We start from the raw sequence: 16,801 nt of genomic DNA on the forward strand, positions 1-16,801 counted from the left end.
TTTTCTTCCCAGACTACAGACTACATCTTTAACCCCGGTTCAAACGGATTTGTTTATAAGTCAAGAGTTCACCGCTCACAAAGCAGTTGTCATGCACGCACGCATACTCACAGAAACAAACGCAGACACATCACTCACACACAACTCGACTACTTAGTCATTCGAAATACCGAAACTTTAAAAAATAAATCTTTCTTAAGAAGTGATGAAGCAACTTTTTTATTTTTCAAAAGTCACATTTTAAATGTTAATGTTTCTGATGTAACTTTTAGGATGTACTGAAACAAGTCGGGTAAAAACCTGTAGTGCTGTTTGTCTAACTACAACAATGTCATGTCCCTACTGCTGAGTCGTGGCTTGTTTCTAAGGCTTGGTAACCATAGGGCCAGTTTACACACATTAACTATACCCTGCCTGACCGTCCTGAGCCGTTCTAAATCTGAGAGCTTAGGTGGAGTACAGGGTTTAGTCAGACAAAAGCTGCTTCATTACAAAAAAAGCCCACTTTAGACTCATGAAATCCATCTATATCAGCTGACCTGTAGGGTGTGCAGAAAAGGAGCACAAAACATTACAACCTGGAGACCTTGATTAAGCTGCAGGTATTTATTAAAGTCAAAGGAAAGAATCCGAATCACAACCAGCTGTGGGTTTCTCCAAAATCCCAATTTAGATTAAGCGTTTGTGTGACTGAAACGCACTATCTATATGAGCAAAGACAAAAAACCTATAATGGTAAATGTTTTTATTTTATCGGAACCTAAAGCTGAGAAAAAGACTCACTGAAGCCTTGTCACTGGATTTTATGGCCAAATCTTAGGTGGAGTCCATGATTTCTCCTGCTTTATTTAAAGAAGTGTGGTGTACCCACCAGTAATATGTCTTTACTGGCTGCTGCTGATGTTAACGCGACTGAATTTCACTCGCTGAACAAGCAAAGTACAAAAAAAACCTAAATGTCAAAATGAGAAAAAGACTGACTTGAGACCGACTTATGAAGGTGGAGTTGTCTATTATAAACTGGTCAAGGCTGTGTGGGAACATGGAGGTTGAAGTAGCTGTAATCTTTGAATGGATTCAAAAGGATTTAACCGAGTCCAACGTATATGTTACGCCTAAGATCTGTGTCAACGACTGAACTGCAGGACGTGTAGAAGAACAGCAGAAAACATGATTCACAGCCAGACCCTGGCTGGTCCTGATACTCAATTGGACCAATCCATGCATGCCATGTGGGGCTGCAGGTATTTATTCAAGTCAAAGCATCACAAGTGACTGTGAACAAAATGCAAAATTGTTTGATTTACTTTGAAAATTGGAAAAATACTATTTTTGATCCTGTTACATCAATTGGTCATGTGTGAAACATTTCAACATCTCTAAATGTGAGTCCCTGATTGATTTTAAATCCTAAGTCAAATACTCCTTGTTAGGTTTTTGTTGTGTTTTTGATCAGCTATTAAAAGTCAAAAGATTGTTCTAGGATTTACAAGCAGTCCTTGTTTGTGAGGAAAAAAAGAAGGCAATAGATTGAAATCTGTGTGACCTGACTTTCATGGACAACAAATGTGAACTGAAACCCACTGCTTGTTAGATGAAAGGCTAAAAAACTGTGGCGGTGTACTGTTAAAGGATGTTTTTAAGAGGAACATCAGAGTTCAGGAGGTCACTGAAGTGGAAACAGGTTCTTGTGCAGTAAAAACTTATTTCTGCATGCAGTCTTCTCTTTTTACCAGCTGATTTGATCATTTCTGGAAACTGACCGTTGTTGCTCCATCAAAGGAAAAACACGGCCCGCCTTCGGATTTAGGACAGACTTACTCTAAAATACAAAGACAAGTTATGTGCAAAGGTTTAGCCTCACTGTCAGGCCTTTAGGTCGTTTAAAAAAACCTTCAATTTCAGAATCAGAATCTGTCGCAGTTCACAGGTTACTGGTTGGCTATATCCTCCTGAGCCCCAGCCCATTGAAAGATACTGTTTTTCCTTGGGTCTCGGGTGGACCAGTTTAAGTACACTGAGAATCCCAAGGAGACTTGCAAACTGTCATATTAAGGATGATTTGATCTCATTTCACTGAAATACTTTGGAAGGAACAGTAATTCTTGTGAAAAGGGAAATGTGGCTGTAAAATGACAAATAGGTCCTTGATCTTGAGCACTGTATGGGTAACGACCCATTAAGTAATAACTAAACTAACTGCTGCTGGACGAGCAAACAACACATCGGTGGCACGTTTAAAAGTTACACTTTCAACAGAGACGACTCAAACAACTGGACAATCCTGAGCATCTCGATATCACTTGTTATTTAATGCAAATATCCCTTTCTGGGATTTCATTACCTGGATGAGAATCAATTCATCAAGACATTAATACAAATGTATTTGTTCCTCTTGCTAGAATAAGATTTAATTTCAAAATAAACTCAAACTAAAGTCTCTTTAAAGTTTTAAAAGTGCAGCTTTTTATTCTAAAACTTGATTTTTTTCCCATGTTTGCCTTGTAAAAATAAATCAAACCTGCACAGTGAAGGGTTACACAGGTTGAGGCCAGCTGAGACCAAATTGGAGCGTATGTGCCCCGGGCTGCTAAAATGAGCGAGACACCCCTGGGCTACGGTTTGATTTTAGCTTGGCACATCAGCGTTACACTCTTGGCAATCATTACTGGCTTTGTGGTATTGATTTAAGAATGTTTGAGTTGTGCATGCTAACTGCCTACACCTCAAGTGTGCACAGAGGCATGCCTAGGGTTGGCATAGGAGAGACTACCACTTCTTGTTAGCTCCTTTCATACTCTCCTGGTTGAAGTTACACACATTTTAGCTTCGATTCTTTGAATAAACAAAACCCGTGTTTATTTCTTGGTTTGTCATACAACAGTACCTATGATCTCCCCTTTATCAGCCACCAGCCTCAAGCAAGCAAGACTACACAGCTTCTCCAGCTGCAACTTGGTTGTTGTTGATGGTTTCTTTTGATGGGGATTAATTATTAAACATATTTGATTTTTCCTTTGTTCTGTGATTTTGAGTGTTGCCTGACGGGATGATCAGAAACTGGACCATAAATGACAAAAAGGTTGCTGGAAGTTTATCCATAACATAAAATTTCAGGCTATTACTCAAATAAAAAAACAGATTAGACCCCATTGTGAGAGATCTAGTGAAAAATCTACTGCAAGAATTCCATTTTATTAAAAATTCCTATCATTATTGTGTGCACGAGTTTTTAAAGATGTTTATTAAACCTTTGAGGTTGATGCCAAACCTACTCTTAGGCAATCGGAACATGAAATTTGTGTTTGTTTTTGTTAAATTTTGGCAATGAGGGAACAGCAACAACATACAGGGTTGGGTAGGGATAGGGTTGAGAAGGTTAAAGGAGTTCTTACTTGGTATCTATTTTCTTCTGCTATGATTTCTATTCTTGACTTCCTGATGAGGAGCTCTGTGTATAAACAGTTTTATGTTACTAAACTGTTACTGACCATCTGTTCATCATATGTTTTTTCCACCTGAATTATTGGATGATGGGTCATGGAAGGTGAAATTTCAAGCTAGATTAGTCCAAACGGTCGTTTTGTTGGTTTGCTGCCACTTTTCAGACTGTTTCAAAGCTTTTTTTTCCCAATGCTGCTAGGTGGAAATACATTTGAATTCTTCATGATAGATCCTACCACTTTTCACATGCAAAAAAAAATCAAATATAACTATAACAATGAACATTTTTGACATTTTTATTCCACTTTTTATGTGGTGCAAGGATCTGAAGTACTGATCATAATGTTTCTCTTATACCTGATGGAAGCCGAGGAAGTCCTGAATGGTGGGGGACGTGTAGAAGACGTAGCCTTCAGCTGTCACCACCAACACGAAGCCGCTCAACGCCTGGAGATCGAAAACAAGCTTTACCATCTTCGTTCTATCAGAATGTCTGAAATAAGCCACAAGCACGTGAAAGGCGTTACCTGAAGCAGCAGGTCTCCCTCAGAGAAGTTCACCCCATCGATGGAGGTCACTGTGGAAGTCGTGAAGGAGGAGGGGGCAGTGGAGGTTGCGGAGGATGGCTGCAGCGCCGAGCTCTGGCTGTTTCCTCCAAACATGATGCTCCGCTCGCTGGTGTAGCTGGAGTTGTTGTTCTGGCCCATCTTCATGGTGGCTGCAGGTGATGAAGATGAACGGTTAATTTGCTGAAGCTTTAAAACGTGTATGACATTTAAAACACCAACGAGGATTGCTTGGGGGGTAAAAAAAAAAGACTATTTTGCTTTGTTGTTGGATTTATTTTCCACTTTTGATTTTGTTTTAACACAGAAGACCCCACAGGGCCAAACCGAATGCAGTTTGAGACGTGCTAAACAAATAAAAAGTGATGCAAACATGACTCTGACCTCATCTTGAAACAGCTGGCTGTCTTATTACAAAACTGTCAAATTTCTCAAGAATCTCTGATGAAATATGAAGTGAGAAAAACACCAAAAGCGGAACATCACTGTCTCTTTCCATCAGGGTGGAGCTGCCTCCTGCTTCCTGTCATCTTACAACATCGTAACTCTGCTCTCCCTTCTCTTCCCTTTCTGGCACTAATCGATCAGCTTTTATCGCAAAGAAAAACAAGAGAAAAAAATAACTGCCCCAAAGCAGCTTAGCACACCCCCTCAGGGAGGAAGCAGGTGGTTTTTGAAGATGGAAGCCGGTCTTAAAGGGCGATAGAAGGACTGAAGGAGTCTGGAGTGTTTTTACTACACTCGGTTGGTTTGTTGGTTTTTACTGTTTGTCTCGCACTGATATTGAGATATGCATTTTACACTTCTGGATATTTTTTCTTTTCTTCGGCCTTGGTGTTTTACCGTCACAGTATTTTGCTTTTCCTTGTCTTGTAGAGCTCGTTGTAAAGTTTTTTTAGTGGTGCTCTTGTGTTTTTTTTTCTCACAGGGCATAAAAGGTCTGTGCAAATTTGCTTTTATATAGAGCAACACTAAAAAAGCACAGTGATTTGACAGAATCAAGCACTGGAACGCCTTTAAAACTCCAAAATACTAAATCTTGAAACTATAAAAACATCCTTAGCTCCAACATGTCTACTCTAAACATCAAAAATTACTAATATCTCACAGGTTCACCTTCTTGATTTGTTGTTATTCTTCAAGTTTTATATAGCAAATTGAAATTGTTTTGGTTTTAGGGGGAGGGGAAACAGATTTAAAGATGAAAAATGAGTTGATTAATCCAAAAATAATAGTGGCAGCCTTCACTCTGTGCAGACTGCTGGTTTAGAGTACTGACAATGCTTCTGTCCCAGCCCAAGCACTGGGTTTTGAAATTCAATTCCTGGAGGCTTGCTCAGCCCCCGTCCTTGTTAAAAGTCCAGGCTGAATGAGGATAACAGACGGAGCCACAAAATTACCCGTTGGCCTCGGCGTTTCCCCCCATGGACCAAACGCAGCGGGGAGGCAGCCATTTTGGACGACAGAGCTCATGTGAAGTGGTTGACAGAGGCCCTGGGAGCTGCCGGAGAGGCTTGGATCGATCTGGTTTTCTAAGAGCACGAGAGGAGTTGCGTTGCAGCCTCTTCTCCAACAAAACAATCATAAAGGCATTTCGTGTATAATTTAGAGATACTGGATAAAAACCCTCGGATTATAACTGCCTGAAAACAAAAATCACACAGAGCTTTTTTAGGAAAGAAACTCTTCCCTGCAATGATTATGTTTGACAAGCTCAAACTTTGCTCTGAAATGGGGCCTTCAGCAAAGTCTTCTAAATGATTAAAGGCACAAAACTAGAGGCTGTGGAAAAAATGCAACTCCAATGTGGATTAAACATTGGAAAAGTTTTGAATAATAAAGTCAGTTTAAGTACAAGAAGTCCTTAAGAGGTGGGTTTTTTCTACTCTTGGATCTTAATGATGTCATAGAGAGTGGATATCTCTAATTATAGTCATTGGAGACACATAGCTCCCTAATTTATCAACTCACTGTAACAAGTATAGGTAAATTAGTGATGCTCTATGGTCAGAAAAGCAACAAAAGTACCAGATTTGAGCACTCAAGCCAGAATTCGAACGACTCGATCTTTTATTGAATTTTTGACACAAAGTTAAATAATTCAGTTTTGATATGCTCTGTTTGGTTTAAGTTGCTTTAAAGTCAAATATGTGGTTAAATAAAACAAGCACGGAGAATATCAGGAACATTTTCCCAACTACTGGGATCTTCCAAGAGAAAGACTTCAGTTTGCTTGGAGCCATAAAAATACCACCAGAGCCAGATAATCTGATATTTGCCTGGTACAAAGACAGGAACATGCCGGAGGAAAAGCAAACCAGATGGGTTGGTTAAACACACTAAAGCACACGGAGAGGAAATGTACCAGTGTGGGCTAAACTGGGCACATCAGCGTCAGTGCGTGAGTTTCCTGAGAGAGAGAGAGGCAGCATTACATTTCAGAGTTTATATCAAAAGACACATTCTTGACCACACAAACGATCTGGTACACATAATAATCTGAGGTATGGAACGCTTGGTACAAATATTAAAATACACCAAAAAGCCAAAGAAACATACCCTGCAGAGACGGCTACATCTTTAGCTTGGTAAAAGATATAAATCAGTTTCTTCTTTAAATGTTGTAATTAATGCTGCATGGACTTAACACTGGAATTTACAAAATGCTGGGGTGCTTCCAAGCTCTGATATAGTATTATTTAATTGGGACAAAAGTAATTAATTAAAAAAAACTATAAAAATGACATCAAATATGTGAAAGTCACTACAAGTGGATAATGCATATGTCAAGATACGTCATGATACATTATGACAGAATATTGTACGATATGTGAGATATGATATCGTAAAATACGATAAGCTATAAAAGGGTAAGTCATCTTGACACGGTAAGAGAAAACAGTTTAGGATAATGACACAATACTGTATGATACAGTGATATCATACGATATTTTACAATACAATAAGTTAAGATACGATACAGCATGACATTGATTTTAAGTTAAATGCCACCTTTGGTGAGGAAGCAAACATTAACAGCAAAATTCACGCCCAAACCTGCTCATACATAGCACAAGATTATATAAGCAACTGTACTAACAAATGCACAAACAACAATAAGATAATGGCTGGACTCTAAATAACAACAAAAGCATCTGTAAGTTAACAGTCTGGAGACTGTTCATGGAAAATTTACAGTGACCATTTGATTCTGTGTGATTTTCATCATGCAAAGCTTCATTGTATAAATCCACAGAGCACAAATAACAACATGCTAAACCACATTACAAAAAGTTGCATTACAATGCTCCGTTTTTTTTTATATGATCGCATGATGAAATGCAGGATGAAGCTTAAAGCTCAGCTCAAAGATGATTACTGTTTACCTGTGGGTAGCATATTGGCTTCTTTTAGTAAGTTCCCATCGAGCACTGTGGGGTGTGTCAACATGCATACTTCAATAACAGACTCATTTTTAATCCCATGCTTCTTTGCTTTCTCCCCCATCTCAGGAAGTTTTCCCCCCGGTACCATGCCAAATGTTTTACTGCTCCCACGGCACGCTTTGCACAGCATTTAACATGATTTATGGGAAAACATAACAGCACCAATCGATTTCACGCCTTCTCGCAAGTCATGAATTTGAATACTGAATCCTTTTTTCTCGCAGGCCTACAGCAGCATTTACAGGATCAGTCTGAGGAGTTATGTACAGACATGATTTTATTTTGACTGTGTTTATCGAGCTGGGAAATATTTACCTGCTTAATGGGTTTAGATTCCCACAGGGAAGTGTCCCGGCACAACCATAGGCATTTAGGTTGGGGTATTTAGCAACTCTATGAGGGCAGTTGTTGACAGCTATAGGTAATGCTAATAAAAACTGTACAAGAACTTCTGACATGGCTGATTTCAGTCATTCAGCAGTGAAAAAATGCTGATTTGCCACATTCCCAGGAGTCCAATTTGACGTTGTCTGCTATATCTCATCATCAGTTCCCATCACCAAAGATATTTCACCAGTATTTTATTTTAAAGAAGAAGAGAAAATAAATTCTTCCATTTGTTTTTGATATTTTGGTTACATAGGCTTAATAATTCAATTCAATTCAATTTTATTTATATAGCACCAAATCACAACAAAAGTCGCCTCAAGGCTCATAAAGAATAGATGATTTTTTCCTCCATTTTTAATGCCACATTTCATGTACCCATTTGATGTTTAACATGGAATTATTTTAAATAACTGCATTGTATGCTTGCATAACATCACTACACTGATAGGAGATTTAAAAACGTAAGATCTCTCCAAAAAGTGTTTGCCACACAATCGCAGAAGCTAAAGTCAGGTCCAACAACAAAAAGATTCAAATCAGGAATCAAAATGTGTTGGGACATATGGGGAGTGCTTGGTGACAAACAGGGATTATAAAAATGCATAGAGCTTCTAAGGAGGGGGAAAAGACAAAGACATGAAGTAATACAACAAAAGGTGCCACAGAAAGCCAACTACCAAAATAAGACAGGAAGTAAAACCAGAGACAAAAAGAGACACTGGAAAAATGCAAAGAAACCACAGCTCTGTAAAATGACTGTGAAGTCATTTGTCTCAGGGAATCAACTGAAATGAGCAAAACCCAGTCGATCACCAGACACACAAGCCTCATCTACAGTCTGTGGCTACAGGATTATTGTAGCCAAAGTAGCTTATTTGTTAGCAGGGAGCAGGGAATATATATCAATGCGTCAACGCGCTAACGAGCTAACCGCGCTAACTCGTTGACGGAGAGAAAAAAAACCCATCTCCATAGAGACTGTGTCTGCTTCCAAAAAGACAAAAAACAAACTAAAAACCAGCAACAAACAACTTAAACATTTACAAAGAAAGAACAATACAGTATCCACATCTGAACCAAAGAGTAAAACAGTGAAGTGTGGATTATTAAATATTAGGTCTCTCTCCTCCAAGTCTCTGTTAGTACATGACTTAATAATTGATCAACAAATTGATTTACTCTGCCTTACAGAAACCTGGTTGCAGCAGGATGATTATGTTAGTTTAAATGAATCAACACCCCCGAGTCATTCTAACTACCAGAAATCTCGAAGCACAGGTCGAGGGGGCGGTGTGGCAGCAATTTTTCACACCAGTCTATTAATTAATGAAAGACCAAGACAGACTTTTAATTCATTTGAAAGCCTGATGCTTAACATTGTCCACCCCAGCTGTGAAACTCAGAAACCAGTCTTACTTGTTATCATCTATCGTCCACCTGGGCCTTACACAGAGTTTCTGTCTGATTTCTCAGACTTTATATCTAATTTAGTTCTGAGCTCAGATAAAATAATTATTGTGGGTGATTTTAACATCCATGTTGATGCTAAAAATGACAGCCTCAACATGGCATTTAATCTGTTGTTAGACTCAATTGGTTTCTCTCAAAATGTAACAGAACCCACCCACCACTTTAATCACACTCTAGATCTTGTTTTAACATATGGCATAGAAACTGAACATTTAACAGTGTTTCCTGAAAACCCTCTCCTGTCTGATCATTTCTTGATAACATTTACATTTACAATAATTGATTACGCAGCAGTGGAGAGTGGACTTTATCAAAGTAGATGTCTTTCTGAAAGCGCTGTAACTAAGTTTAAGAATATAATCCAGCCACTGTTATCATCGTCAATGCCCTGTACCAACACAGAGCAGAGCAGCTATCTGAACGCTACCCCAACAGAGGTCGATTATCTTGTTAATAATTTCACCTCCTCACTACGTACGACTCTGGATACTGTAGCTCCAGTGAAAACTAAGGTCTCTAATCAGAAGTACCTGACCCCGTGGTATAATTCTCAAACACGTACCCTAAAGCAGATGACTCGTAATCTGGAGAGGAAATGGCGTGTCACAAATTTAGAGGATCATCATTTAGCCTGGAGAAATAGTTTGTTGCTTTATAAGAAAGCCCTCCGCAAAGCCAGAACAGCTTACTACTCATCACTGATTGAAGAAAATAAGAACAACCCCAGGTTTCTCTTCAGCACTGTAGCCAGGCTGACAAAAAGTCAGAGCTCTTTTGAGCCAACCATCCCTTTAACGTTAACTAGTGATGACTTCATGAACTTCTTCACAAATAAAATTTTTATCATTAGAGAAAAAATTACCAATAATCATCCCACAGATGTAATATTATCTATAGCTACTCTTAGTACCATTGATGTTAAGTTAGACTCTTTTTCTCCAATTAATCTTTCTGAGTTAACTTCAGTAATTACTTCCTCCAAACCATCAACGTGTCTTTTAGACCCCATTCCTACAAAACTGCTCAAAGAAGTCCTGCCATTGATTAATTCTTCGATCTTATATATGATCAACCTATCTCTAATAATCGGCTATGTACCACAGGCCTTCAAGGTGGCTGCAGTTAAACCTTTACTCAAAAAGCCATCTCTAGACCCAGCAGTCTTAGCTAATTATAGGCCAATCTCCAACCTTCCTTTCATATCAAAAATCCTTGAAAGAGTAGTTGTCAAACAGCTAACAGATCATCTGCAGAGGAATGGTTTATTTGAAGAGTTTCAGTCAGGTTTCAGAGTTCATCACAGCACAGAAACAGCTTTAGTGAAGGTTACAAATGATCTTCTTATGGCCTCTGACAGTGGACTCATCTCTGTGCTTGTCCTTCTTGACCTTAGTGCAGCATTCGATACTGTTGACCATAATATCCTATTAGAGCGATTAGAACATGCTGTAGGTATTACAGGTATTGCACTGCAGTGGTTTGTATCATATCTATCTAATAGACTCCAATTTGTGCATGTAAATGGAGAGTCCTCTTCACACACTGAGGTTAATCATGGAGTTCCACAGGGTTCAGTGCTAGGACCAATTCTGTTTACATTATACATGCTTCCCCTAGGCAGCATCATTAGAAGACATAGCATACATTTCCACTGCTATGCAGATGACACCCAGCTCTATCTGTCCATGAAGCCAGATAACACACACCAATTAGTTAAACTGCAGGAATGTCTTAAAGACATAAAGACTTGGATGGCCACTAACTTTCTGCTTCTTAACTCAGATAAAACTGAGGTCATTGTAATCGGCGCTGAAAAGCTTAGAAATATGGTATCTAACCAGATTCTTACTCTGGATGGCATTACCTTGGCCTCCAGTAACACTGTGAGGAACCTTGGAGTCATTTTTGACCAGGATATGTCCTTCAACGCACATATTAAACAAATATGTAAGACTGCGTTCTTCCATTTGCGCAACATCTCTAAAATTAGAAATATCCTGTCTCAGAGTGACGCTGAAAAACTAGTTCATGCATTTATTACTTCCAGGCTGGACTACTGCAATTCATTATTATCAGGATGTCCAAAAAACTCACTGAAAAGCCTTCAGTTAATCCAAAATGCTGCAGCAAGAGTACTGACAGGGACTAGAAAGAGAGAGCATATTTCTCCTGTTTTGGCTTCCCTTCATTGGCTTCCTGTTAAATCCAGAATTGAATTCAAAATCCTGCTCCTCACATACAAGGTCTTAAATAATCAGGCCCCATCTTATCTTAATGACCTTGTAGTACCATATCACCCTATTAGAGCACTTTGCTCTCGCTCTGCAGGCCTACTTGTTGTTCCTAGAGTATTTAAAAGTAGAATGGGAGGGAGAGCCTTCAGTTTTCAGGCCCCTCTTCTGTGGAACCAGCTTCCAGTTTGGATTCGGGAGACAGACACTATCTCTACTTTTAAGATTAGGCTTAAAACTTTCCTTTTTGCTAAAGCATATAGTTAGGGCTGGACCAGGTGACCCTGAATCCTTCCTTAGTTATGCTGCAATAGATGTAGGCTGCCGGGGGATTCCCATGATGCATTGAGTTTTTCCTTTCCAGTCACCTTTCTCACTCACTATGTGTTAATAGTTAATTATTAATCTCTGTCTCTCTTCCACAGCATGTCTTTTATCCTGTCTTCCTTCTCTCACCCCAACCGGTCGCAGCAGATGGCCGCCCCTCCCTGAGCCTGGTTCTGCCGGAGGTTTCTTCCTGTTAAAAGGGAGTTTTTCCTTCCCACTGTCGCCAAAGTGCTTGCTCATAGGGGGTCATATGATTGTTGGGCTTTTCTCTGTATCTATGAAGCGCCTTGAGGCGACATTTGTTGTGATTTGGCGCTATATAAATAAAATTGAATTGAATTGAATTGAATAGATTTGCCGTGTTAATGCGGTTATGACGTTAATGTCATTTTAATGGGATTAACGCTGACAGCACTTAATCACAGCACATATATATATATATATATATATATATATATATGTGTGTATGCAGGGGTGCACATAAGTGGTCCGCAGGTGCGCATTTGCTGTCAAAATAAAAGACGTGCACAAGATAAGAAGTTGCAACGCACGTTTGGGTACATAAAATTTTCTGGAGGAGGAGAGACATTTGTTTAGAACTCTTAAAGATGTCGAAGAAGCTCCTTTAAGCAATTACTTTGGTGTTCCTCCACCTCCAAAGAAATGTCAGAAGTCCGGACCACAAAAGAAGCGCATATTCTCGGAAAAGTGGTTGCAGGACGTGAGCTGGCTTCAAACAAATGATGAACGCACAGAGATGCCGTGAAAATCCCACTCTAGCGGACAAAACCAGTGTCTTTTATATGTATGCAAACGCGCGTTGCAACTTCTCATCTGTTGCGCGTCTTTTATTTTGACAGCGAATATATCTATCTATCTATATATAAGTGCACATTAGCCTGTTACCAGCTGTTAGGTAAAGATTGGGTGGCTTTACTTTGCCTGTGAATACAACAATGGTCATCAAGATGGTTTGTAAAACTGGCTTTCAAAACAGCCAGCGCATAGCTGCTGTATGTTTATGCACTTGCTTGTTATCAGATCACTGTTGGTTTTTGCTCTTAAATAACAGCGTAGGTGTGCACAGCACTAAAAAGTGAGTCCCTGCATGGTATAGTGTCAGCACAGTTTCATTACCAGAGTTTATAAGCTCTGTACCCATGTGTATGTATACAGTATATTCTTCCTGTAACAAATGTTTATCTTATTTGCGATTGTCACAATCATATAAGGAAATTTAAATAATCAATGCATATTTTACAGCAAAAATAATTTATATCGCTCCTCCTGAGCGTGCTACTCAAACCATATTCCCCAAGCACCCATGATGTGAAAGATGGGTGGCCACACACTTTATGAGCTGGGACTTATAGTTTATATATAGTTATATAGTATATAGTTATAGTTTCACACTTTTGGCTATATTAAAGATACAATGGACAATAGAGAAAACAATTAATGCTGCTATGCTCGTCAGGCTTTTCAGCACATGTTAAAAGTATCCAGCTTGCTGAACTTGATAAATTAAAGACAGTTTCTTTGCATTAGACCTGTGATGGAGTGACAACCTGTCCAGGGTGTAGCATGCCTCTTTCCCAGTGACAGCTGGGATAAGGTCCAGCCCAACCACAACCTTGATCTGCATAAGCGGAAGAAGATAAGTGGCTGGAATTGAAGACGCAGGAAATAAAACAACTGCAACAAAACAGTCGATAACATCCAAAAAGTACAGCCCCTGCAGCTCATGCTGAGCTCAGAAAAACACTGTTAGTAAATAATCCTCGTGCTTCAAGAGCTTTACAGAGGAGTCTGTGGCTGAAGCACGTGATCCACACATGTGGGATTTATGCCATTCTTTAATTTCTTTCATTTGTTACTAAAGAAGAAGAGAAGAAACTTCAATCAATCTTAGAATCATAATCATCTTATATACAGTAAATATAAGAAATAACCTTTGTTATGAAATAACCTAGCATCCAGGTGCACCTACTCGCTTTCATAACACCTAGTTTGACTTCCTTTCTGTAATACAAACATTGCTTCATGAAGTAGGAATGCCAGATATTAATTTCTCAACAGATTACTCTAAATTTAGTCATCCACCATGTGAAGAAAAGTGACACTTACGGTAACGAAATGTACTGCAATTTAAACAGAAACTGGACAGGATGGGACTTGTTGTCTTAGTGAGACACACTTTACTGAACTGATTGATGATTAGAGGTGTAAATGCCAAGCAGCTTTCAATAACACAAACAATATGTGTTGTATGTGTGAACAAATATCGAGTTAAGCTGTATACCAGCCAAAACTAATCACAAGAATTCTTGAAGTGTGCGTCCTTGTCTTCGATTTCACCGTTGGCTCAGTGTGGTTTGAGTGCGTGTGTGGGGTGTGGGGCGTGGGGTGGGGGGGGGGTTGAGCTGTTTGTCTGGGCATGCCCAGAGAGAGCCTGTAACACAGTCATAGCTAGAGGCATCTGGTTTAGTGGTTCAGCATCTAAGTACGGCAACAATGAGCTATTTTAGTCACGAAAAGAAGAAGACAGACGTGTGATTAACATGAGGAAGAAGAAAACATAAAAGAAGGTTGTGAGGTATAAATAGAGAAAGTGCCAAAGTGATAATTGCCAAAAATCAAAGAATAAAAAACAAAATAAGCCACACAAAGAATTGGAAAATTCTTACTGCAAAAACAAGTGTTACAATACGATAAGAACTACATTAAATTTAAAAAAAGAAAAGAAAAAAAAAAGAGAGGACCGACACAGGTGCCCTGGGGAACTCCCTACTCTGGTAAAAAACTACTTCTTTCATCCCGCTACCCATATACTAATATTTAAATTTAACCCATTCTGCTTTTCATTATATTCTGTCATATACATCAGGGCTCGCAAAATCGCTAGCCCGATGTCCCAGGGCTAGCGATTTTTCCAGTCGGGCTACCAAAATCTAACTCTGCCCTGCCCGTCGGCCTATCATAGGAAGGAAAAATATATGTCAATGCTTTTGCATTCTTTCGGAAATGTAGCTGGGTAATTATGTCATTGGCATCGGTGAGCCAGAATTTGCGCTTGTTTTTTGCTTTCACTTTGCAATCGCGCGAACTGTGTATAGAAAGCGACAGCACTGATTGGTGAGTGACGATAATTTGCGCACCAATTCCTCTGACATCGTCTTATCAATTGTTAGCTTACTTTGCAAACATGACAAGTGAAATCTCCCGCAGCTTAAACATGTGAGAGGTTGATCGCGCAACCAGGTCTACACATAAGTGGTCCGCAGGTGCGCATTCGCTGTCAAAATAAAAAACGTGCACAAGGTAAGAAGTTGCAACGCACGTTTGCGTACATAAGATTTTCTGGAGGAGGACAGACATTTGTTTAGAACTCATAAAGATGTCGAAGAAGCTCCTTTTTCCTCCACCTCCAAAGAAATGTCAGAAGGAGTCCGAACCACAAAAGAAGCACGTATTCTCGGAAAAGTGGTTGCAGGAGGTGAGCTGGCTTCAAACAAATGATGAACGCACAGATATGTGGTGCAGAATGTGCCGTGAAAATCCCACTCTAGTGGACAAAAACAGCCTTTTATATGGACGCAAACGCACGTTGCAACTTCTTATCTGGTGCGCGTCTTTTATTTTGACGGCGAATGCGCACATGCGGACCACTTATGTGCACCCGTGTAAATAACATAATGTTCTGCCGGGTGTGTTGTTGGTTTTCCCTCGATTTCTGAGTCGACAAGCGCCTTTGTTACTGGGACCAGTCATTTTAAGAAAGGCCCCCCATTAGAACCCATGAGAAATGCAAGAAATGCATTATTGCTCAGTCTGCAATATCTTTCCCAGAACAAACACCAATTGCAAATAACATACTAAAAATAAACCTGAAAAATCTGTTTAGAACAGCGTACTATGTTGCAGAGAGTGAACTACCACTGGCACAATTTAGCAGTCTTTGCAAACTTCAAAAAGCAAATGGCCTAGATCTTGGTTCCACTTGCCTCTTACCCGTGACTTCAGTGGAAATTTCAAATTCAGGATCTGACACAGACTGATTCATGTTCTACACAGTTCTTACAAGTTCATAGAAATTTCTGTTCAATTAGAACCAAGTATTTGAGTTGATGATTGTAATTTTTATACAATGTTGTAATTTGTGTTTCAACAATTTTTTGATTAATGTTTTGTTTCTGTTACAATATTATACTTTAATGTATAATATTGTAAAGGAAACAAAACATCAATCAAAAAATTGCTCTTTTTTATTCGGGCTACTTAAATTTATTTTGGGCTACCAAAAACTGAAGAGTCCCTGCCCGAAGGGCTACCAGGGATTTTGAAATTTTGCGAGCCCTGTACATACATCCTGTTCAAATAATGAGTATCAGTGTATGCAGATTTTTTTCACTCTAGCAGAGAAATGAGAATCAAGTTATGGAGCTGGAAAGCAGTAAAATAGCTCCCTTTAAAAATGTGAGATAAAAATAAGTTGATTTAAAACAAAAAGAAAACAGAAACAAAAATAAACTCTAGACGACCTATGCAGGTGCCCTGAGGAACTCCCAGCTCTGTTTGTGATGTGGTAAAAACCCCACTTCATTCACCCCTCTTCCTCAAAAAAGGTTACATTTAACAAGGAACAGCTGACTCCTACCAACTTCCACAGCCCTAGTAAAACAGGACAAGCCCCTCAATAGCACCCTCACCCCTCCACTTATTCTTCTTCTATGGCTTTTTTAATGGCAACAAGACCCCGCTACAGTTTTAGTGTAAACTTTTAAAAAAGAACTCTGGCGCTCCTACTATGCCGTTCCCATGCTCATATTTTTCAGTAAGTAAAATTTCAACAGCAAAACTGTGGCAGAAGTATAAACTGAAGGGGAAAAAAGCTAAACTAAACTAAAAACGTTGGTTAATATAATTT

General features: G+C 39.2%; 1 protein-coding gene across 1 annotated transcript in view; it reads right to left on the reverse strand.

Annotated features, from left to right (window-relative positions):
* The window catches only part of ahr2 (aryl hydrocarbon receptor 2), a 94,837-nt gene that overhangs the window by 10,171 nt on the left and 67,865 nt on the right, over positions 1 to 16,801 (reverse strand). Inside the window, exons 3-4 of the mRNA XM_006792856.3 lie at positions 3,972 to 4,162; positions 3,802 to 3,891 (exon numbers count right to left, since the gene is read on the reverse strand). Coding sequence (XP_006792919.2) covers positions 3,802 to 3,891; positions 3,972 to 4,162 — 281 coding nt within the window. The remainder of the gene's footprint in view (positions 1 to 3,801; positions 3,892 to 3,971; positions 4,163 to 16,801) is intronic.

This window comes from Neolamprologus brichardi, chromosome 23 (assembly GCF_056152115.1).
Source record: "Neolamprologus brichardi isolate AB-2024 chromosome 23, ASM5615211v1, whole genome shotgun sequence".
Lineage (NCBI taxonomy): Eukaryota > Metazoa > Chordata > Actinopteri > Cichliformes > Cichlidae > Neolamprologus > Neolamprologus brichardi.